This window comes from Panthera tigris, chromosome A1 (assembly GCF_018350195.1).
Source record: "Panthera tigris isolate Pti1 chromosome A1, P.tigris_Pti1_mat1.1, whole genome shotgun sequence".
In the NCBI taxonomy this organism is placed as follows: domain Eukaryota; kingdom Metazoa; phylum Chordata; class Mammalia; order Carnivora; family Felidae; genus Panthera; species Panthera tigris.
Window position 1 is genome coordinate 21,489,533 of NC_056660.1, and position 25,155 is coordinate 21,514,687.

Genomic DNA, 25,155 nt, shown 5'->3' on the forward strand with positions numbered 1-25,155 from the left:
GTGCCCCTTACCCATTTAGCCCATCCCCCCTCCCACAACCCCTCCAGTAACCTTCAGTTTGTTCTCCATATTTAAGAAAAATATGTTTTGTCCCCCTCTCTGTTTTTACATTATTTTTGTTTCCCTTCCCTTACATTCATCTGTTTTGTCTCTTAAAGTCCTCATGAGTGAAGTCATATGATTTTTGTCTTTCTCTAATTTCACTTAGCGTAATACCCTCCAGTTCCATCCACGTAGTTGCAGGTGGCAAGATTTCATTCTTTTTGATTGCCGAGTAATACTCCATTTTGTGTGTGTGTGTGTGTGTGTGTGTGTGTGTGTGTGTGTGTGTGTATACACACCACATCTTCTTTATCCATTCATCCCTCGATGGACATTTGGGCTCTTTCCATACTTTGGCTATTTTTTTTTTTAATAGATGAAATTTATTGTCGAATTGGTTTCCATACAACACCCAGTGCTCATCCCAAAAGATGCCCTCTTCAATACCCGTCACTCACCCTCATCTCCCTCCCACCCCCATCAACCCTCAGTTTGTTCTCACTTTTTAAGAGTCTCTTATGCTTTGGCTGTCTCCTGCTCTAACCCTTTTTTTTTTCCCTTCCCCTCCCCCATGGGTTTCTGTTACGTTTCTCAGGATCCACATAAGAGTGAAACCATATGGTATCTGTCTTTCTCTGTATGGCTTATTTCACTTAGCATCACACTGTCCAGTTCCATCCACGTTGCTACAAAGGGCCATATTTCATTCTTTCTCATTGCCATGTAGTACTCCATTGTGTATATAAACCACAATTTCTTTATCCATTCATCAGTTGATGGACATTTAGGCTCTTTCCATACTTTGGCTATTGTTGACAGTGCTGCTATAAACATGGGGGTGCATGTGTCCCTTCGAAACATCACACCTGTATCCCTTGGATAAATGCCTAGTAGAGCAATTGCTGGGTCGTAGGGTAGTTCTATTTTTAGTTTTTTGAGGAACCTCCATACTGTTTTCCAGAGTGGCTGCACCAGCTTGCATTCCCATGTATGTCAGTTTTAATTTGCATTTCTTTTTTTAAAAAAAATTTTTAATGCTTATTTTTGAGAGACAGACAGACAGAATGGGTGCAGGGGAGGTGCAGAGAGAGAGGGAGACAGGGAATCTGAAGCAGACTCCAGGTTTTGAGCAGGCTCCAGGTTTTGAGCTATCAGCACAGAGCTTAATGTGGGGCCCACACTCACAAAATGTGAGATCGTGACCTGAGCTGAAGTTGGATGCTTAACCAGCTGAGCCACCCAGGTGCCCCTAATTTGCACTTGTTTCTTTCTTTCTTTTTTTTAATTAGTGAAGTTGGACATTATGTTGTATATATAAGGGCCATTTTTATATCTTTGTAAGTAGCCTGTTTGTATTTATTGCCTGCTTTTCTATCAGATTTTTGGTCTTTTTCCCTTAGGTTTTAAAAGTTCTGTATATATTAAGGATATTAGCTCTTTGTGATACATTATTTCAGATATTCTCCTAATTTGTCTTTTGTCTTTGATACATTTTGCCATGCAGACTTATTTTTTATGTAATCAGATTTATCAATCTTTTGTTGAATCTAAATCCTTTTCCTGAGTTAATAAATTTTTTATTATGTTAAGGAAATATCCATAAAATCCTATTTTGAGTGTTGACATCAAGAATGAGTGTTTAGGGGCACCTGCGTGGCTCAGTCGGTTGGGCGACTGACTTCGGCTCAGGTCATGATCTCACACTTCGTGAGTTTGAGCTCAGAACCTGGAGCCTGCTTCGGATTCTGTGTCTCCAGCTCTCTCTCTACCCCTCCCCCACTCACATGTACATGCGTAGTCTCTCTTCTCTCTCAAAAATAAACATTAAAAAAAAATTTAAGAATGGGTGTTTAATTTTTCAGTGACTGTGGAGATAATCAGGATTTTTCTTAAATCTATTAATCTAACATCTAAATGATATTTCTAAAATTGAACCTTCTTTGTATTTCTTAATAATTCCACTTGATTATCATATATTGTTTTCTTAGTGTAGTATTGGATCGTATTCGCTAATGTTTTATTGAGAATTTTTGTACCAGTATTCACATAAGTGATACTGGGTCTGTGGTTTTACTTTATGCTATCTTTATTAGGTATTAATATTATATTTTTATTGCTTTTTTAAAGTTTAGGTATTAACATTGTGCTTCCTTTATTTTTTATGCTCTGAAACAATATATATAGCATTGGGGCTCTCCCATCTTTGAAGATTTGGTAGTTTTGCCCTTGAAATTTTTGGGTCTTGGTACTTTGTGGGGTTAGTTCCTTGATAATTTTCTCTATCTTTGCTATGGAAATTGACTTGCTTCAGCTCTCTGTGTCTTCTGAGATCAGTTTTTATTAACTATTGCCCTAAGAAGTTACTCATTTCATCTAGATTTCAACTCTACTTCCATGTACTATTTACTGTTCTTTTTCTAGCTCTTGATTTGGGATTTATTTATTTGCATCCTTTTAGTTGTGTTGTGTAAATTTGTAGGAATATGAAGTTTCCTTTGATCACTGCTTTACATACATCCATTATTTTCTAGTATGTGGTGTTTTCCTTGTAATTTTTTCAAAATTTATTTTTTTGGTATTTTCTCTTTCATCCAAGAGTTGTTTGTTATATGGCTCTTAAATTTCCATAACAGAAGTCTTTTTGGTTTTTATTTTATTAATGTCTATCTAACTTTTTGTATTGGAATAGTTTTATAGTATTTCTGCTTTATGTAATTTATTGATGTTTTCTTTGGACCTAACATGATTTTTATGCTCCATATGCAAGTTATATTATCTATTAGCAAGGTATAAATTTCAATATATATTCATAAGATCTGTGTCCTCATTTTTTATCTACTTCTCTCATACTGAAAATCTGTCGTGTGTGAAAATACATTACTCGTTTATTTTTATATTTTTGTCTCGCATCCTTTTAGTTTCTGCTTTGTAATTGTGTTTGCAGCGTTATTTGGTGGGTAGATTTTATAACAGTCTTTACTGTAAATTGTAGGATTTAGCTTTATAAAGCAGCATTATTTGTTCTTTGTAATGCTTTTTAGCCTAAGTTCTGGTCTACTAACAGGATTATAGCCTCTGTTTTCTGAATGTTTACTTGGTGTACCTTAGTTCATTCTTTTAATTTTTAGCCTTTTTGAATTACTTAATTTTAGATGTGTCTCTTGTATACAGCAGAGAGTTGGGTTCTGTTTTGGGAGCCAATTTAAGAACATTTTTCTGGTTTATAGGTGAGTTAAGCTTGTTCACATTGTTTGATATGTTTGGTTTTAGCTCAGTCACATTTTGTATGATATTTTGTGTGTGTTTTATTTTTTATTTGGTGTGCTTTTTTTTTCATTTATTTTGTTATTTAAGAAGGTTCATTTTGTTCTAATATTACCTTTTTATTTATACCTTTTATAATGCCCTTTTCTTTTACTATCTGGTTTGGCAGATAGTATTTTTTGACTAGTATCTAATACCTATACAATAATTGATGAGCTTATTCTGTTTTCTCTTTTGTCTTGCCTCATCCTCCCATTTTTGAATCTTTAGGCTCATGTCTTTTGCCAAATTTAGGATATTTTCTGCCATTATTTCTTAAAATATTTTTTCAGCTTCACTCTCCTTCTGCGACTCTGATAACAGAAATGTTAGATCTTCTGTTATTGTTCTACAGATCTCTGAAACTCTCTGTATTTCTTTGTGATTTTTAAAAATTTTTTTTAACATTTATTTTTGAGACAGCGCATGAACGGGGGAGGGACAGAGAGAGGGAGACACAGAATCTGAAACAGGCTCCAGGCTCTGAGCTGTCAGCACAGAGCCCAACGCGGGGCTCAAACTCACAGACTGCGAGATCATGACCTGAGCTGAAGTCGGATTCTTAACCAACTGAGCCACCCAGGCGCCCCTGTGATTTTTTTTTTTTTTTTATTTACATTATCGTCAAGTGAACTAACATAGAGTGTATACATTATGCTCTTGGTTTCAGGAATCAATTCCCGTGATTCACTGATTACATACAACACCTAGTGCTCATCCCAACAGGTGCCCTCCTCAATGCCCATCACCCGTTTTCCCCTCTCCCCCACCATCGACGTTTATGGTTTGTTTTCTGTATTAAAGAGTCTCTTATGGTTTGCCTCCCTCTCTGTTTGAAACTGTTTTTTTCTCCCTCCCTTCCCCCATGGTCTTCTGTTAAGTTTCTCAAGTTCCACATATGAGTGAAAACATATGATACTTGTCTTTCTTTGACTGACATATTTCACTTAGCATAATACCCTCCATTTCCATTCACACTGTTGCAAATGGCAAGATTTCATTCTTTCTCATTGCCAAGTAGTATTCCATTGTCTATATAAACCGCATCTTCTTTATCCATTCATCAGTTGATGGACATATGGGCTCTTTCCATGATTTGTTGTTGAAAGTACTGCTATAAACATTGGGGTACATGGGCCCCTGTGAATCAACACTCCTGTATCCTTTGGATAAATTCCTAGTAGTACTATTGCTGGGTCGTAGGGTAGTTCTATTTTTAATTTTTTGAGGAACCTCTATACTGTTTTCCAGAGCGGCTGCACCAGTTTGCATTCCCACCAACAGTGCAGGGGGGTTCCCCTTTCTCCACATCCTCGCCAACGTCTTTTGTTTCCTGAGTTGTAAATTTTAGCCACTGTGACTGGTGTGAGGTGGTATCTCAATTGGTTTTGTGCAATCTTTTTTTAAATATTTATTTATTTTGAGAAAGACAGAGCACTAGTGGGGGAAGGGCAGAGACAGAGAAGCTGACGCTGGACTCGATTCCACAGTGACCACCCGACCACCCCTGAGATCATGACCTGAGCTGAAACAAAGACTCAGACACTTAGCCTTAGCTGACTGAGCCACCCAGGAGCCCCCTCTTTGCAATCTTTTTTGATGTTTGTTTTCCTGTTATCGAGATTGGATGATTTGTATTGATCTTTGAGTTTGTTGATTGTTTTTTTCTTTCTCCATTTTACTAGGGAGTATTTCCAGTGAGTTTTAAATTTGGATTACTGAATTTTTTAGTTTAAAATGTTCTGTTTGGGGCACACGAGGGTGGATCAGTTGGTTAAGTCTGACTGTGGCTCAAGTCATGATCTCGGGAGTTTGAACCTCATGTTGGGCTCTGCACTAGAGAGGCAGAGCCTGCTTGGGATTCTCACTCTCTCCTCTTTTTCTGTCCTCCCCTGCTCGTACTTTCTCTCTTTCCTCTCAAAATAAACAGAAACTTTTTTTAAAAATTTGTTTGGTTCTTCTTTATGTCGTGTTTCTTTGCTGAGATTTCCTATATTTAGTTGGTTTAAATATGTTCACAATTGTTTGCTGAAGTATTTTTATGATAGTTACTTTAAAATCTTTGTCAGAGAATTTCAATATCTCTGTCATCTCAGCATTGACATCTGTTGACTGTCTTTTCCCTTTTGAGTTTGAGATGTTCCTGGTATGACAAGTTGTTTTCATTTGTAAGCCTGCACATTTTGGGTGTTCTGTTATGTGACTACAATTTCTATTTAAGTCTTGTTACCTGCTACTGCCACACTGGGTAGTAGACAGGCTTTGTTCACACACACCACATCTGCAGATACCCTTTAGTAGGGAGGCCTTAGTGCTGGGGTGGAATGGTAGGTGGGCTCAGCTCTCATGCACAGCTTCCTTCTGTCCCATTCTTGAAGTTGCAGTATTTCTGTTTTTTCAGGATAAATACCATTTATAAATTTTTGTTCTACTCTTACTTCCACTTTTGTTTGTGATCTGTAATGATCTATTTCCTCAAGCATCTCTTAGTTGAATGAAGCTCATCATCTAATGAAGAAGGTGTCAGCAGCTTTTTCTGAAAAGGACAGATAGTATATATTGTAGGCTTTTGGGGCTACATGGTCTCTGTCCCACTAATATGGGGTAGTTTTAAACACTTAACTCTCCTTACCACTCCTCTTCTTTGAAATCTTACACAGGCCTGGGGCAGGAGGTCCAGACAAAAGCTAGACTTTAATTTTTTCTCTTCTTACAGGTAATTTGAAATTTGTAGTCCCTGACTTCTAGTAATGCTGAAGGTGTGGGTTAAATGTGGTTTTATTTGCTCTTTTTATTGATCTCTATACTTCTTGAAAGATATGTAGATGGACTTAATTCAGATGGCATTATTTTATTTTTAGTTTTTATTTTAGAGTATGAGTGCGAGTGGTGGAGGGTGTGGGGTGGGGGAGGACAGGGGAGGGGAGAGAGAGAATCTTAAGCAGGCTCCATGCTCAGTGCAGAGCCCTACTCAGGGCTTGATCTCATGACCCTGGGGATCAGAAATCGAGCTGGATGCTTAACCACCTGAGCCATCCAGGTGCCCCTGGTGGCATTATTTTAAAAGCAACAGAATGTCTTTAATTTGCATACCTTAGTAAGAAACATCTCTGGATTTCACATGAGATAAGATCTATGCTTACATATAACCTCTTTGACTTTGAGAGAGTCAGTAAACCTGAGTCTTTCTTTTGTTTTTTGTTATTTGCAAAATCAGATGGCTATGGGTCATGGTTTATGTTCTGTGCTCTTCATTTGGGGACCTTTTTCAAGGGCTTTGCAAATAATTTCCTAAGGTTAAAATGCCAACTTAATTCTTTTATCTGTTTATTTTAATAGCCTAAACAAGTAATTATATTGCTAAACATGTATGAAAACCACTGGTATAGACAGGTGATCTTTTTGGGCTCTTCGAGACTTGAAGCAGCTTGGTATATGGTCTTGTTCTGTATATAAAGTGTTTCCTTGTGATTATTAGGTACTCAGTTTGCGGGGCAGAGAGAACAACTTTTCTGCCTGTTTTTAAATTCATCTATCTGATATATAAATGCATAAGTTGGGGTAGAAGTTGTCTCACACTTCCATGTCTCATTTTTGTAAAGAGTGATTGATCTGAGGTAGGCATTGAGAGAGTACTCTGCTGCTTAGTAGATTTATCAAGTAAGCAGATACTTTTGCCACCAAGCTAAAACATAGTTTAATTACTTTTTACGTTACCACCTCTGAGTTATGTATTTTAAGCATTCAAAAAAATAACTGAATTGTAATTCTTTTTTACTTCCTGTAGATTCTCGTAGATACTGTTTGGGCTCTGTCATACCTGACAGATGGAGGTAATGAGCAGATACAGATGGTTATTGATTCAGGGGTTGTGCCATTTCTTGTGCCCCTTTTGAGCCACCAGGAAGTGAAAGTCCAAGTAAGTATTTAAACATTTTTTCTAACTTGTTTAAAATTGTGTTTGCTATAACCTGTTAACTTGAACAACCAGGGTTCAGTTCGGTCAATATGTACATATCTTCCATATTTCTCCTCTGTTTTACTGAACCTGATTTTGTTGGTCTCCAAATCTTTATCTCACCCAGATTCTTCACAGTTTCAGACTCCTACTACCCAGTTGTCCTTGAGCCCTTAGACGCCTCCTCTGAGAACTCCTTTAAAGCATTCTATTGCCATTTTAACCAGACAAAAAGTGTATCGTGTTCTTCCACAAACCTGCTCCACAAACCTGCTCCTCTCCTTTCAGTAGACCACATGGTCCAAGCTTCAAACCTTGATTCCTCCTTTCTTTTCCCCTCCATTACAAAGTTGTGTTAACTCTTATGATATAGCTTATGAATCTGTCTACTCCTTAAGTATCTAGAGCCACTGATTTAGTTCAAGACTCTTTTTTTTCTGTCCAGATAATTAGAACAGCATCCTAACTGCATTTTTTTCCTCTCTCATTTCTCCTCACTTTAGTTAGGTGTGGGTGGCTGATAGATGTTTATTCCACTTCTACCAAAGTGACTTTCTAGATGGAAATGTGTGCCCATTTCAGGCCTTTATTAAAATATTTCTGTGCTATTCATTTAGTAATAGATTAGAAATAGCTGCTGTTAAAATGAACCTTTACCTGTTAATTTTTCTTTTTTTTTAATTTTTTGAAAAATTTTTTCGATAGTTTTTCACACATTTTTCTGCGTAGCTCCATTTTTTATGACTATTGTTTAAAATTCAAAATTGCCTCTCAGTTCTACATAGTACTTTGCCTAAGAATACAGTAAGTGCTAATCATTCACCCCTTGGATTTTTACGTTTTCTCAGGATTATGAAAAATATAGAGTCAGTTTCCTCATAAACAAATAAATGTATAGAAAGTATTTTATCCCCACCCCAGACAGCAGCACTCAGAGCAGTTGGCAACATAGTGACTGGCACCGATGAGCAGACCCAGGTTGTTCTCAACTGTGATGTCCTGTCACACTTCCCCAATCTCTTATCACACCCCAAAGAGAAGATAAATAAGGTAAGGCACATAATAGCTCATTGGTGCATTTCTTTCTGTCTGTATAAACTGTCCCCTTGTTTTCTGCTGCTGTTTGTTTGATCATAATTTTCTTCACAAGCACTGTAGTTATGAGAATTATTTCAGATCACCTCTGCAGTTACTTTGTTACAAGTGTTATTTTGTTATAACCAGTGTTTTTTATTTAAATAAATTGGGCAGTAGCAAGGATCGGTAAATTAGTAGCCATGAAGTGAGCATCCATACAAAATCTCTCGCTGGATGGCTGGTATCTTTTATAAACAGATCATAATTTAATCTCCCTATGAAATTAGATTGGACCAAAAGATGCAGTGCCTAAATTGAAGGATCAAAAAAGTCTTTTTTAAAGTTTCAACTTTAGATACAAACTTATTATTAATTGTTAAATATACTTAAGTACTTCAGTCTCTTTGTATCTGCCTTATTTCACATTGCATACAATATTTAAGGTTCATCCATGTTGGAGCATGTGTCAGAACTTCATTTCTTTTTATAGCTGAATAAATATTCCATAGTACATATATACCACATTTTGTTTATCCAGTCATTTGTTGGTGGACACTTGGAGTTTTTCTACTGGTTGGCTGTTGTGAATAATGTTGCAGTGAACATCGGCATGCAGATGTCTATTTGAGTCCCTGCTTTCAGTTCCTTTGGGCATATATCTAGGAGTAGAACTGCCCAGTCATATGGTAATTCTGTGTTTAGCTGTTTGAGGAGCTGCCAAATTGTTTTCCATAGTGGCTGTACCACTTTACGTTCCCACAAGCACTGTATGAGGGTTCCAGTTCCTTTTTTTAAATTATTATAGCCACTCTAGTAGGTGTGAAATGATGTCTCATGGATTTGATTCACATTTAGTTTAATGTAGTTTTATCTGCCTGCAATGTCACCATCCCCCAAACCAGCAGAACTGATCATTTCTTCTCTGTCATAGCTGTATTTATATAGTTGCTCAACTATAATTTGACAGTTGGATTGTTACAGAAAAGTATGTTGTCGAAAAAGTGCATTTTATGAATGCATTTGCTCCAATGAAGGGAAAGAAGCCAGAGTCTTTTAGCCTCTGGGCCAGTTATTTTTACTGTAGAAATTTCAATAATTTGGGATTTTTATAGCTAAATGTATTCCATAATTGGAAACAGAGCTGAGAAGTGAGGAAGCCGGACAGAAGTGGGTGTAGAGAAGTTCTGGCATGTGATCAATATGCTCTGAGTGAAGGTATCATGGGGGACAAAGGGTTCACATAGATGTTTACTCAGCCTCAGCAGCCATTTAGTCTCCTTAGAAGTTTTTCACCTTGAGCATTTGTGTTATTTGGACTTGGGATCATCATGGGACCCTCAAGGTAGAATCAAACTACTATCAAACTGCTGGGTTTATTCCCTCAGCATATTAGTTTAAAACGTTTCAAACCTACAAGAAATTTGTAAGAATGGTAGAGTGAACACTGACTTACCAGCTGTTAACCTCTTCCCGCAGTTGGGCAAAATAAATTTACAGTTAACTCTTTTCACTGTAGAAGAGGAAGAAGAGACCGCACTTGACCCTAAAACTCCAGTAGACCTGCGTGTTTGTGACTTGTAAATCCTTAAAGGTTACAGTAAAATTTTTTATATAGACCCATCCCAGACTAATTGGACACTTAATTTCTAAATATATCTTGCAAGTAAATATTTTTACAGGAAAGCAATTCTCCTTTCTTAGAAGTAGTTTTAACAAACTTTTAGGAAATTGAGTCTCTTATTTATTTATATCTTTATCTTTTAGAGGGAGCTTAAGCACCAAAAAATGTAAGCTGCACGAGTAAAGATTTTTTTGTCTGTTTTGTTCACTGCTATATTACCATTGTCTACAGTAGTGCCTGGGGACATCTGGGTGGCTTGATTAAGGATCTGACTCTTGATTTTGGCTCAAGTTATGATCTCACAGTTTGTATGACCAAGCCCCGTGTTGGGCTGTGTGCTGACAGCACAGAGCCTGCTTGGGATTCTCACTCTCTCTCAAAATAAATAAATAAACATTAAAAAATAAATAAAATAAAGTAGTTCCTGGCTGATGTAGGCATATATTTTATTGGGTGGATCAATGCAAGGTTAGTGGGCCCACATGTTATGGATGGAAGTTTCCTTATAACGTGTTTAAAATGAGACATTCTGTGCCATCTCATTGCTTTTTAGATGCATTTCCCTAATGCAACTCAAGTGATTTTGTTATAGTTTATGTAAACTACATAAAAATATAAATGCATTAAAACTAATCTTTCAAACAAAGGTACGCTGTATTTTGTTCAATTATAGGAAGCAGTATGGTTCCTTTCCAACATAACAGCAGGCAACCAGCAACAAGTTCAAGCTGTAATAGACGCCGGGTTAATTCCTATGATTATTCATCAGCTTGCTAAGGTCAGTTATATTGTGAGTTTATCGTGTACATTAACATATTATAACCAAGATTTTTTAATAAAGAACTCATACAATCATTTCTTTTTTAACCTTCAGGGAGACTTTGGAACACAAAAAGAAGCTGCCTGGGCAATTAGCAACTTAACGATAAGTGGCAGAAAAGATCAAGTAAGTTTGGAAAAACTGTTAGGATTGTTAATGTTGGAAAGTACACTACTCTTTTATGTGTAGGAGCTGCTGGTTGTTCATAAGCCCTGTAGTGTGTTCTTTTTGGGTAAAAGATAATTATATAAATAAACATTTTTCTCTTGTTGCCTAGGTTGAGTACCTTGTACAGCAGAATGTAATACCACCATTCTGTAATTTACTGTCTGTAAAAGATTCTCAAGTTGTTCAGGTGGTTCTAGATGGTCTGAAAAACATTCTGATCATGGCTGGTGATGAAGCAAGCACAATAGCTGAAATAATAGAAGAATGTGGAGGTAAGAGTGCATTGAAGAAAAATAGTTGAGCAGTGGAATGCTGAAAGATCAGTTCCTTTCAAGGCAACTAAGTAGAAAGAAAACTGTCAGGAAACGCTGCTCCATCATCAAAGTATGCTGCTGTCCTGTATTCACCAGTTAGCATTACATGAGGGTTTTCCAGCAGGCAGCAGTCCATACTTGGGGAAAACTGGTTGTGAAGGTCATTCTGTGACCTTCCCAGAGGGTCACATTGCTTTTTAGGTAACATGAACACTCCTCTTGAAGTCACAGTGCGCGAGAGCAAAAGCTTGGGAACTGCTATGATAGAGAAAGTTATAAGCTTTATTTAATCCAGAATTTCTTAGAATCCTTGACAGTGAAACACTTTCTTCACATTATACCTGATACGTGATTCTATAGACCTTACTTTGTGAAATACTATTCCATGTTGTTGGAAAGGTTAATGATTTTGGAGTCATCTAGGTATTTCAGTCTTGTGATTGCTAGAGCTGTCTGCTGAAGTTATTACCACAGAAGTTACTTTGAAATTTTAATGAAAAACTTATTTGAAATATTAAATATTTCTCTGATAATGATATATGAGGCATATTTTAAGGATACCTGTTCAATATGTACTAAGTTGCCCAAACCTTAATTTATTCTATTGTCTTGTTTTATTTTGTATATTTTATTGACTATTATGTATAGTTATATTGCCCCTTTAATTTTTTTTTTTTTTTAAGAGAAAGTAAATGTAGTCACATCATAAAATATTCAGACTGGGGGCGCCTGGGTGACTCAGTTGGTTAAGCAGCTGACTTCAGTCAGGTCATGATCTCGCGGTCCGTGAGTTCGAGCCCCGTGTCGGGCTCTGTGCTGACAGCTCAGAGCCTGGAGACTGTTTCAGATTCTGTGTCTCCATCTCTCTCTGACCTTCCCCCATTCATGCTCTGTCTCTCTCTGTCTCAAAAATGAATGAACATTAAAAAAAATAAATAAATAAAATAAAATAAAATAAAATAAAATAAAATAAAATATTCAGACTGGAAGTATCTTCTTAATAACAAGAAGAAATTATCCTAGAGATGTTAAGTTTTGTCTATGGCCATGGAAGTAGATCTTCATACTCTTAATTCACTGCTCATTCTGGTTTTAAGATATTTTGAGATAATTTGAAATTAGCATTGTAGTCTAATTCAGAACTTACCCCAGAAAGTTTGAGCTGCAGAATTGTTATTCTTCAGCTTTAATCAATATAGTTGCTTCGGTCTCTGGGAAGTATACTCACAATTAGGATACACGTTTACTTAATATTTTATAATTTTGTAAAGAACTTTACATCCATTATCTGTGACACTTACATTCCCATTTTTCTGGTTTTTTATATTGCTGTTAAAAAGAAAAAAAATGCAACTATTTCAAAATAACCTAGCTAAAAAGATATTTCAAGGAAGAATATTGTTAAGGATTTAAATTTATAGACTTGTGCATCTGATGCATGGAGTAAATATATTGGGAATGTAAATGAAGACATTCTACAATTCTGAAAACTTATTTTTCAATTTCATTGTGGCTATACAATATAAGCACCCTCTTTGTTTTTTTCTTCAAAGAAATTATTTCAAAATTTAAAGCTTTGTCTTCTATTTATATCAGTTAATCATGAAGTTTCTGAAAACATGTTTTTGTTGTTATAGAAAAGTAATAGCATTTTGAAAACAAAAGGAAAGATAAAAATTACTATATGAGATAGTATGATTCCACTAAAGCAGCCTGGGGAGATCTCAGTTCAAGTTCTGTCACTAACTTGCCACTCAACCTAAAATAAACCCCTTTACATCTCTATACGATAGCTTCCTCATCTGTCAGATGGAGTATTTAGGTGTTTTTTAAACTGTCTGCCTCAGATACCAGATAATCCTTGGGGTCAAGGGTTTCTAGAGAGGAAGAAATTAGTGGGATGCTGGTCCTCCAATCAGAGCAGCTCAGAGTTTTATCTGTATTTTAGACAAACTGTCATTTTCGGGGTGTGGTGGGAGGGTGTTGTGAGTTCTTTAGGATTTTCCATGACTAGAATGAACACAGTTTTTATTCATGTCCACTTGATTATTTGATTTTTTGTTTTTATCAGGTTTGGAGAAAATCGAAGTTTTACAGCAACATGAAAATGAAGACATATATAAATTAGCATTTGAAATCATAGATCAATATTTCTCTGGTGATGATGTAAGTATCCATTAAAGTATGGTATGCCTACATGTACGTTAAAACCTACATATACTGTTAAGTTCACTAAGAATTTTTTGTATCATTAATATGACAAGTATATACTGTATTTGGTTGTTTTTTTTGTTTATTTTTGAGAGAGAGAGAATGTGAGCACATGCGCAAACTGAGGAGGGGCAGAGAGAGAGTGGGACACAGAGAATCCCAAGCAGGCTCTGCACCATCCGATGCGCAGAGCCCAGTGCAGGGTTTGAACTGATGAACCGTGAGATCATGACCTGAGCTGAAATCAAGAGTTGGTTGCTCAACCAACCGAGCCACCCAGACACTCCTCTATTTCTATCAGATACTTTTGAGGTGGCATTTTCCACTTATTTTTAATAATCTAAATTTTAAAAAATTAATGATTGTTTTCCATCAATCAGTTTCTTTTATTTTTTTCTTTTATTTTTTTTTTTAAGTTTTTTTATTTTGAGAGAGCAGGGGAGGGGGAGAGAGAGAGAATCCCAACGGATCTTAGTCTCGCAAATTTGTGAGACCATGACCTGAACCAAAATTGAGAGTTGGATGCTTAACCTACTGAGCCACCCAAGCACCCCTCAATCAGTGTTTTTAAATACTATGTTTGAAACTTCATTATAAGGTAAAAAATGTAAAAACAGTTCTTTGAGAGATACCTGGCTGGCTTAGTCGGTGTAAAGCATGTGACTCTTGGTCTTGGGCTTAGGAGCTTGAGCCCCACATTGGGTATAGAGATTACTTAACAATAAATAAATAAATAAACAAACAAACAAACAAAAACCCACTTTTTGTTATATTTGTAATCTGTTAAATGGGAAAAAATAGTACAGTTGACTCTTGAACAAGGGTTTGAACCACATGGGTCCACTTATATGCAGATTTTTTTCAATACGGTATAGTACTATAAATGTATTTTCTCTTCCTTATGATTTTCTTAGTAACATTTTCATTTCTCTAGCTTACTTCATTGTAATAATACAGTATATAATACGTATGACATACAAAATATGTGCTAATCAACTGTTTATGTAATTGGTAAGGCTTCCAGTCAATGGTAAGTTATTAGTAAAGTTTTTGGGAGTCAGAAGTTGTACTCAGATTTTTTACTCTGCAGGGGGTGGGGGGTTGGTGCCCCTAGCTCGTGTTGTTCAAGGGTCAACTGCAGTTACAGAAATGATGTGTGTTCAGGGGCACCTGGGTAGCTCAGTCAGTTGGGCAGCCAACTCTTGATTTTGGTTCAGGTCATGATCTCATGGTTCGTGAGTTCAAGCCCCGCATCAAGCTCTGTGCTGACAGTGCGGAGCCTGCTTGGGATTCTTTCTCTTCCCTCTCTGCCCCTTCCCAGCTCATCCACACACGTGATCTCTCTCTCAAAATAAACATCACAAAACGAAAGAAAGTACGTGTATTCAAATAGGTAAAATAAATCTACAGATACAGAAACTTAAGAATGGGGCAGGGACAGGGGAGGGGGTTAAAAAAAAAAAAAAGAAAAGAACTTAAAACAATTTTGAAATGTGTGTTCATTTTAATTAAATTGTTAAGTTTCTTAATGTTACTGATTTACTTAAATATTTTAATTTATCGATTAAAACATCATATAGAACGATTACAACATCCGTACAGAATTCTCTCGTAAGAAGTAAGATCTGCTTATATCATAACAAGTAGTATCTTAACAAAGGCCTTTTTTTTGTTTTGCTTTTTATAGATTGATGAAGATCCTAGCCTGATTCCTGAAGCAACACAAGGAGGTACTTACAATTTTGACCCAACAGCCAACCTTCAAACAAAAGAATTTAATTTTTAAGTTCAGTTGAGTGCAGCATCTTCCCCAATTCAATACGAAGCACCACCAGATGGCTACCAAATGACAAGAAGAAGAACAACAACAAAAGGCTCCAAAACACACATGCCTCTTCGTTTTGATGCTTCTAAAAGCAAGCCATGTCTCAGTCACTTTGCAGTTGCCAAAAGTTACTATCACATGGACTGTAAATGCATATGCATGATTTCCTAAACTGTTTTAGAATTCTCCTTAACAATCTCGACTACCCTATTTTTCCCTGTTCCCTGGTGCCACACGCTGACAACTGCAGTTCCAGTTTAGAATATTCCATAGTGGTGGCATGTCAGCTGCCCACTTGATACTCCTTTGGAAAATGGTGCGCTGTGGATCAAGACACTTCGGTATGATGCATATACACGTTGGAAGACTTTAAAGAGGTGCAGTCTGATCTGAGCCTCCATCATTGTCCTCCACAAACATATTTTCATATTCTTTATGTGGAAGAATAGATTTTAAAGTACAAGCCAAATGATTTTCATTGGTGGAACTGACACACAAAAAAAGGAACTTAAAAAAAGAAACTTGGTTATCGATTAAACAGTTAAGTTTTAAAAAACTGTGCTTCATCTACCAGTAATTGATGTGTTTATTATCTGCCTCAGAAGCCAGGGTTGGAGGAAGAACTTTCGCTATGGATGGTAATGCTTTCGCCATTATACCTAATTTTTGAGAACAGCAAGCCCTATTTGACCACTCACTTCAGCCTGTGTGTTCCTGCTGTTTTGAAGTAATCAAATGCTGTGCATGGTATTTTACCTGAGCTGCAACCTGTTACGGACTTGAACTTCTGTTTAAGTTGAAAGCAAGAGTCCCTGACTACAAAGAAAAAACAAATAAAAAACAACAACAAAAAGCAAAGGTCTAACGTACCGATTGGTGATGTTTAAAAAAAAAAAAAAATCTTGCTTTCAGCTTTCAGGAGTTAATATTTTTTGTTTTAAATTGATAATTGGATATGGTTGATTTATATTGGGTTTAAACTGTGGAGCCTTCATGTTTACTGTAATTTAGTCTTAAAATATTTTTTACTTAGTAACCAGTGCTTTTGATAATGTGGTTGGCAACAAACCAGCAACTATTTAGAAGTGTTATACAACTTCATTCTTTGAGTATTGGGAAAGTTAATTCAGATCCTACTCTAAAAGCATATTCACATATTAAAAGATTCAGTCAAGGATCTGTGTAGAGGAATAATCTGCAGTTATTTGACATAAACCTGATTTGCAGTGATCTTGAAGCAAAATCTGGTATTACTATGTAAAGTCATTGCTTTTGGTAAATTGTCATCTGACCCAGTTATTAATGAAAGAATATGGATTTGAAAATGTTTAAACTGAATGATTTGTGCTGTCACAGAAATGGTTTTGTTGCTATTGTTTACTGGGTATAATTTCCCAATGCGTTGATGTGAAGGGATAGAAAATCTAAACTAACGTAGTTATCCGATGGGGGTGTATTTACTGTGATGAAGATGAGACCGATGCCATCAGAGCTTTGTGAATCAGCTGGGGTGTTTTCACTGATAAACAACACATAGCAGGTGTGCATTCATTACAAATACATGTATCTGCCAAGGTGGAGCCACTTTAAAGAGTGAGTTTTGTCTTGTATCCAAAATGGATACAAGCGTATGTTTAAACTGCAAGATTTTTACTTGCTAGAGAATCTGTTTTAATATAGTGGTTTGGCCTCTGATTATTTATAGGTTTTATAAATTTTAGAATCAATTTCTCTTTAAGGTGGCTCAGATTTTTCAACTCTTGTGCACATAAAATTGAGTTGAAGTTCATTGTGCCTTTTTTTCTTTATCCAAATTTTGAGTTAAAGCTTCATATGGTAACTGCATCCTGTTCAGACACTGTAGTCTAAATTTTTGAAACTGTGTGGTGTTCACTAAAAGTAGGAATAACAAAGTCAAAGCCAATTAAGGTCACAAACTTCGGTGAAACCCTTAAAGTCCAAATCTTCTTGATATTGTGAATTGTACCCCTCCTGGTTTAGTTTCTTCTGGACTCTCCATCCTACTTACTGACAGTTACCTTTTAAATTTTGCACACATTGAGATTAAATCAGGCCTCTACTGTGCCGATTCCGATTTCCTCTTGTGTTTTAAGTGCAAACTAACATAAGTGAACATTAGCATCAAGTAGTGCAGACATATGTATGCATTTGCTTGATTCAATTTGTTGTGACCTTATCAGTTTGGAATTGGAATTGCACCATTTCTTAGACAAAGGAAACTAAGTATATTGCTGCACTTTTAAGTTTTCAGAACAGTGTTGAAAATTGCATTGTTTTTATTTTTTTTAAACTCAGTTAAAAAAGACTAAAACGTTCTTTCAAAAGAGGCATCTAAATGTGTTCCTAATTTTGTATATGGGCTTAGGTTTTGTAACCAATAAAAAAAAGCTGCTATCAAATCCGATAAAACATTGAAGAACTTATTTCTAAAAGTTTCTTAATTTCCTAGTTTTGTTTTCTGCGTGGTTAAATTTAAATTTGGAACTATTTTTCAAACATCAACCACAGTGGAGGCAAATCATGAATTACTCTTTCGTTGTATTTTAATATCTCTCTTCCACTCTAACAAACTAGGACAATAGCAGTGCTCGATTTAAGAGTATTTTATGACAAATAAGAAATACCTAAATCTTTATTAATTTCCAGAGCTTCCACACGGTACAGCAGAACAGGTGGCTTAAAACAAGAGAAACCTATGGTTGCACAGTTTCGGAGGCCGGAAGTCGGAAATCAAGCTGCCGGGTGCGACGCGACGCGCTGTGTCTGTGGGCTCTCGGGAGGCCCCTCTTTGTCTCTGCCTGGCTTCTGGTGTCCCCGGCAGTGCTTGGCGTCCCTCGAGCCTCTGCTTTCATCATCGTCCTGTGGCGTTCTCTGCGCATACCTCGGGTTCAAATACCATGACTTAGAAAGGCCTGGTGAGGAAATGGTGTGCTTGTGACTCTCGTGAAACCACAACGACAAAATCACACTTTATGGCCTGTCTAATCCTTGAAAACAAGTAACTGTGGAAGATAGTAATTGAAGTAAACTGGAAAAATTTAACCTGTGAGATCAAGGTGGTGGCTCTAAGTGAAATCTTGGATTAATTAAAAGAACAAAAAAAGAGCAACCGAACTTTTGAGTATACAAATATTTTTACTTTAGTATAATGCCACTTCAAATTATTTTTGAAAGAAGTCAGTGTACAAGTAAATAAATGTGATAGTACTTCTATGTAACCGTGCCAAGATTTCCTTCAGAACAGTTGTCCTTTTTCGGGGATTCATCATTTAATTATTGCAAGTGAAAATTCATGAATGTCAGTTGTCTTACAGTGATGGTTATGAATTTTTGTTGACGCTAGTTGTACTGGGGGATCTTAATCTATTCAGAGAAAGGAAATATAATTTCTGTACATTAGGCTGTAAGTCTTAAGGTCTATAACCCAGCGAGTGCTCTGTGTAACCCACCACTCGTATGTCTAGGGGAACTCTTTGTATAAATTTTGTACTTCGTTACATAGCTAAAAATCAGTGGTAGAATGATTCTCAAAAACGTCTGTATCGCAATAGGGGTGTATGTGTTTATCTACCTAGATGTATAGATGGCGCTCAGTACTATACTGAAAGGAAGTGTTTGGGGAAAGGGACGTGAGAATGTAGCCTGTTCACCTCCTTAGCCTCCTTATTTGCCCATGAAACCCCTCACTCACTCACTTTGACCTAAATTAGGGTTTCTCAAACCCTGCAGTATTGACATCGTAGGTTGGCTAATGCTCTATTGGGGGCTGTCCTGTGCGTTACAGGATGTTTACCAGCATCTTTAGGCTCTACCCACTAAGTACCTCTATACTACCCAGTCATGACAACCAAAAGTGCCTCCAGGAATGGCCGCATGTTCCCTGGAGGCCAAATTTGCCCAGGTGCAAACCACTGCTCTAAATTAATGTAGAAATAATGTAGAAAACTTCCCCATTCAAGGGAGACAGCCTAAAGCATGCTTTTTGTTGTATAAACAGTCCTAGACTTTGCTCAGGTGTGTCAGATGGGGAGACAAATACATGCCTTTTCTTCATTCTCCATTTTAGGAGAGATCAGAGTCAGCACTGTCACCCATCTGTAGGAACTCCTGGTAATACTAAGCCCCATCTGTTGCAAAGGACTTAGGAGAGAAATGGGAAGATGGAGGAACTACTAACCTTGAATTTATCCTGTGGCTAAAAAAACAAGGTGTGTGAAATAAGCAAATGTGTTGATTGCCCACAGTTTTCTCAACACTGCTCTGTAGCAGTGTTTTTCAGACATTTTTAGTTGAGATAGTTAAGTCCTCTAGGAAAGCTGAGGTTGGACCAGAAAATCACAGCATACATAATTCTGAAAAGCATTTCTTTGAAGCATTGTGAGAGACTGGCCCCATCAGGAAGCTTACAAGTTTATTAAAAATGATCAAAGCAGTGGAACTATCGTTGAGTCATGCTACAAAGGATGTATTCCCTGCAGGGAACTTCTACAACATCCCTCTTCCATACCCTAACAAAACTGCTATCTACCTTCCCGAGTAAATCTCTTTTTTCAAACTCTGGTGCCCAAATAAATGTGGCCTTCTGCCAGGTAATGTGTGATTGCATAAGACAAACAAGGCATATCTTCACGGGACAGCAGTTTTATTTGATGATAAGTAGAGCAGTTTTATGGTAATACAAGCCTAAGCGTTACAGAGTGAAGGACACATTTTGCATAACGTTTTAAAGATAAAATCAGATTTTTGAGGCAGGCCATTTTATGGAAACATTCCGTCAAGAGTAGGAATCGGAGAGTTGGAGAAGCAATGATGAAACACTAAGCGAGCCTGTCTACTCTGTCGAGTAGCATTACTTGTTACCAACTCTTTTCTGAATACTGAACCAAAGGCGCCTCTCGTAAATGACCATCTTTATAAATAAACTTTCTGTTATTCCTAGTTAGCAGAAGAGGCAGCTCTGCTCTCAACAGTTGCCTTCCTCAACCTGAACACCCCATGCATTTCAAGCAACAGCTTACAGAGCCACTCTGGGAACTGGTTCCTGTCACATGGTGCATCCCAAAGACCCCAATAATACAGTGTGATGTGACTAGTTTGTGGGTACAGTGGAATAGGAACATTCCATTATCTGGACACTCAATTCTATTCTAAATTTTTTTGAGTTTATTTATTTTGAGAGAGAGAGAGAGCACAAGCAGAAGAGCAGAGAGAAGGAGAGACAGAATCCCAAGCAGGGTCCACACCATTAGCACAGAGCTGAGGCGGGACTTGAACTCACAAACCGCAAGATCATGACCTGAGCTGAACTCAAGAGTCTGACGCTCAACTGACAGAGACACCCAGGTGCCCCTGGATACTTAATTCTATTATTGTGGAGATATTCTCTATTTTGCCAGCTTCATCATAATTAGACATCATCAAGTAACAGCCTCAGCTCCCCTTGTCATCAGCTCTCTTTGACTCAGTAGGTTGGCATTTATACTTCCAAACCTAAATATAAGAATTTGTAAGTGCTGGGGCACCTGGGTGGCTCATTCAGTTAAGTGTCCAACTCTTGATTTCAACTCAGGTCATGATCTCACAGTCGTGAGATCGAGCCCCACGTTGGGCTCTGCACTGACAGCACAGAGCCTGCTTAGGTTTCTCTCTCTCCCCCTCTGCACCCCCACCTGCTCATGCTCTTTCTCTCTCTCAAAATAAGTAAACTTTAAAAAAATGTGTAAGTGCCATATTTCCAATTTCAGCCCAGTTTTTCCTCATCAGACTGTATTTCTATGTGTCCTTTCAATGTCTTCAGGCATATAGGAAGCACCATGGCGAGTTAAAGGGAGTGAAAGAAAGCAGGTATAACTAGAACAAAAATAAGGATGGGGAGCAGGATTACTAGGGGCATGGGAGAGGCTAAAGAGATAGGTAGGGGCCAGTCCCGACAGCTGGTAAGTCATTATAAGAGAAATGGGAAATCACTACTCATTATCGTTATTATTACACATTATCATTACAGAGTGATGACAGAAGAATCGTGTGTAATAATCATTGCCTAGTAAGGTAAGGACAGGAAACGTACTCGGGGTTAGTGATGTGTAGAGGTCACATTAGTGAGTGTGAAGCGCTGAGGCAAGAGAGGCTCAACAACTTGGTCCATGAAGTGGATGGGATCAAGAGATACTCAGCAGCTAAAATAGACAGGAGTTGGTGATGCCTTAGATCTGGAGTTTGGGGAGCAGGAAGTGTCAAGGATGATTTCTAGGTTTCTGAGTTGCAATAACTGATGAGTGGAAGTTAACACAAGATAGGGAGCACTCAGACATAGCGAACAGAGGGTGATGAGTTCAGTTTGGGTTATGTTGAGACATCTAAATGACTGTTAAGTAGGGCAATTGGAAATACTGGTCTGGAGCTTAGAGGAGAGAGCTAAGCTAGAGATTTGAACCCTCTGCCTGTTTGGGTGGTTCTTAGTGCAGGGGGTGAGGATGAGACTGCCTGGGTCCAGCATTTGGAGGGAAAACAGGGCTCAGGGCAGTGCTGTGGAGTTAATGGGCATGTAGTGGACGATGAGCTTGCAAAAGGAACAGAAGGTATGGATAGGGAGGTAAAAAGAAAATGCTGTGTGTTTCCTCAGAAAATGGAGGGAAAAGAGATTCTGGTGCCCACTGATGCTGTTGAGAAGTCAAGTAAAGCAAGGACAGGAAATGTCCTTTGGGTTAGTGATAAGGGAGGTCACCAGTCACCTTAGAGCTGGATCACTGAGGCAATGAGGGTGTAAACTAGGAAGGACTGAGGAGTGGAGACACAGTATGGAGACATTGATCAGGTTTTTATTTTGCTCTGAAGGGGAGGTCAGGGTCACTGAGGATGAGTGGGGAAATTGGTAGGGGAAATCCAATTGAGAAAGTTGCTGAATATACATGAGAAGAGTGATCTCAGTTTTCTAAGTTACAAGAGAGAATCCAAACCATAGGTGACAGGATGGACCATACTCTCTTCTTCAGTCAGCACTTACTTAATTGAGCAGCTATTATATCCCAGACTCTGACAGGTGCCAGGGATACCTGCAGTCAACAAGCCAGACACAGTCCCTGGCCGTGTGGAGCTTATACTTTAGTGGCAAGAGACTAGCAATAAGTGTGTAAATAAATTAGATAATTTATCTGGTGTTAGCTGCTATATGAAATATTATACAAGGAATGACTAGGGGAGAAAGGTGCTCAGTGCCAGAAATCATATTTTTAAATTGTGGTAAAATACACACAACATAAAACTTACCATCTTAACCATTTTTTTGAGAAAGAGAGACAGAGTCTGAGTGGGGGAGGGGCAGAGACAGAGGGAGACTCAGAATCTGAAGCAGCCTCCAGGCTCTGAACTGTCAGCACAGAGCCCCATGCGGGGCTTGAACCCACAAACCGCGAGATCGTGACCTGAGCCCAAGTCGGATGTTTAACTGACTGAGCCACCCGGGTGCCCCTACCATCTTAACCATTTTTAAGTCTACAGTTCAGTGGTGCTAAGTATATTCACATCTTTGTGCAACCATACTCCGTAACTTTTTCATCTTGCAAAACCGAACTCTAGCCATTAAACAACTCCCCTTTTTCATTCTCCCCCAAGCCTCTGGCAACTTCTATTTTCTGTATCTAGGAATATGACTACTTTAGATACCAGATATAAATGAAATCATAACACTAGTCCTGTTTTTGTGACTGACTTATCTCACTGAGCATAATGTCCTCTTTGAAAACAAGAATAATTTTTTAGCGTAAGTACCCTAGTGATACTTTAAGTATTTAAACATTTTTTTTTTTTAATCTGAAACTCAAGTTTATCTGGTCATCTGCATTTTATCTGGCTATCCAAAAGTGAAAAGACAGGGTTGGTCAACAGGAGTTACAGTCTTTTTAAACTCTGACACCTTTCTCCAGTGCTAAGTCTCTAAGTAACAGAGGCCTAAGGAAGGGAGAGGGGAGAAGGTTAAAAGCAAACGATGCTAGCAAAAGCAGAGAGAAAAGGTTAATGTGATCAGGACAAAGTGGCACTTCATTAGAGGAGGGCTATAATTGCCTTCTAAGAAGTCAGCGTGCAGGGTCAGAACACAAAGGCCTCAGATGCAGTCATGGGTTCTGGCTTCTGCTATCACTGAGAGTCCTTAGATAAGTTACTTTGTATGAGGCTGTTTTCCTATTTGTTAACTAGGAAAACATTGACCTCCTAGGATTGTAGTGACGTTAGATAAGATAATGTTAAAAGAATCTAGTGTCAAGCCAATATGACCTATTGCTCTTCTGCCCCATACTTTTGCTGCTAAAGCTTCTGCACAGTGAAGGAAAAAATCAGCAAAACTAAAAGGCAACCAATGGAATGGGAGAAGATATTTGCAAATGACATATCAGATAAAGGGTTAGTATCCAAAATCTATGGAGAACTTATCAAACTCAACACCCAAATAACAAATAATCCAGTGAAGAAATGGGCAAAAGGCATGAATAGGCACTTTTCCAAAGAAGACATCCAGATGGCCAACCAACCCATGAAAAAATGCTCAACATCACTCATCATCAGGGAAATACAAATCAAAATCACAATGAGATATCACCTCATACTTGTCAGAATGGCTAACATTAACAACTCAGGCAACAACAGATGTTGGCAAAGATACAGAGAAAGAGGATCTCTTTTGCACTGTTGGTGGGAATGCAAGCTGGTGCAGCCACTCTGGAAAACAGTTTGGAGGTTCCTCAAAAAATTAAAAATAGAACTACCCTATGACCCAGCAATGGCACTACTAGGTATTTACCCAAGGGTGTGCTGTTTTGAAGGGGCACATGCTTCCCAATGTTTATAGCAGTACTACCAACAATAGTATTTTCCAAAGTATGGAAAGAGCCCAAATGTCCATCAATGGATGAACGGATAAAGAAGATGTGGTATACATACAATGAAGTATTACTCGACAATCAAAAAGAATGAAATCTTGCCATTTGCAACTATGTGGAGGGAACTAGAGGGAACTAGAGGGTAAGCGAAATTAGTCAGAGAAAGACAAATATCATATGATTTCACTCACATGAGGACTTCAAGGTACAAAACAGATGAATATAAGGGAATCAAAATTGGTGTAAAAACAGAGAGGGGACAAAACATAAGACACTTAAATACAGAGAGTAAACAGGGTTGCTGAAGGGGTTGTGGGAAGGGGGGTGCGCTAAATGGGTAAGCGGCTTAAGGAATCTACTCCTGAAACCATTATTGCACCATATGCTAACTAACTAGGATGTAAATTATAAAAAATAAATAAATTAGAGAAAAAAATTAAAAATGCCTTGGAAGAGAGAAAAAAAAAATAGGGTCAGAGTAAGCCACAACAGCTTTAAAAAGCCTGCTGGTGGCTGAAAATGCCCTTGGCCCTCACCTCTCCTGCAAGACTTGCACGATCCTAATTAGACCCTTTCCTCCCTAAAATTCTTCCCAGTCTATGGGCAAAATTTCTAACATTTTGGACTTCACTTTGTTGCTTAAGGTTTTGAACCTTGTGGAAAATCAAACCGCATCAGAAAATGTGGCTCTACTACCAGTCCCTTGGTGTTGGGCTGGGAACAGGTTTCGTTCTGGCAGTTGGGCGACTGCGCGAGCAAGATCCTCACTCTTCTGAAACGCTCCAGGCGCAGCTGGGTGGCCGGGACGCCAGACGGGAAGGGAAGCCGTTCACCCGCCCGCCCAGACCGAGCGGCCCCGCCCCTCCCCGGCGGCCCCGCCCCGCCTCTTCTTGGCATTCTTCCCCCCCCCCCCCCCCCCCCC

The 25,155-nt window shown here is 38.0% G+C and overlaps 1 protein-coding gene and 1 long non-coding RNA gene across 2 annotated transcripts in view; one reads left to right on the forward strand and one right to left on the reverse strand.

Moving 5' to 3' along the window:
* Nucleotides 1-17,917, forward strand: part of KPNA3 (karyopherin subunit alpha 3) — a 105,364-nt gene extending 87,447 nt beyond the window's left edge. The window contains 7 exon segments of the mRNA XM_042965365.1: nt 7,133-7,264; nt 8,225-8,353; nt 10,675-10,779; nt 10,876-10,947; nt 11,099-11,261; nt 13,375-13,469; nt 15,202-17,917. Of these exon segments, the coding sequence (XP_042821299.1) occupies nt 7,133-7,264; nt 8,225-8,353; nt 10,675-10,779; nt 10,876-10,947; nt 11,099-11,261; nt 13,375-13,469; nt 15,202-15,300 (795 nt within the window). The 3' untranslated portion in view covers nt 15,301-17,917.
* A 60-nt stretch (nt 17,918-17,977) lies between these two features.
* Nucleotides 17,978-25,068, reverse strand: LOC122233406. The gene is made up of 2 exons (XR_006210957.1): nt 24,930-25,068; nt 17,978-18,272 (listed from the first exon to the last, which is right to left on the reverse strand). It is a non-coding gene; the product is annotated as an uncharacterized LOC122233406 (long non-coding RNA).
* Nucleotides 25,069-25,155: the final 87 nt, after the last annotated feature.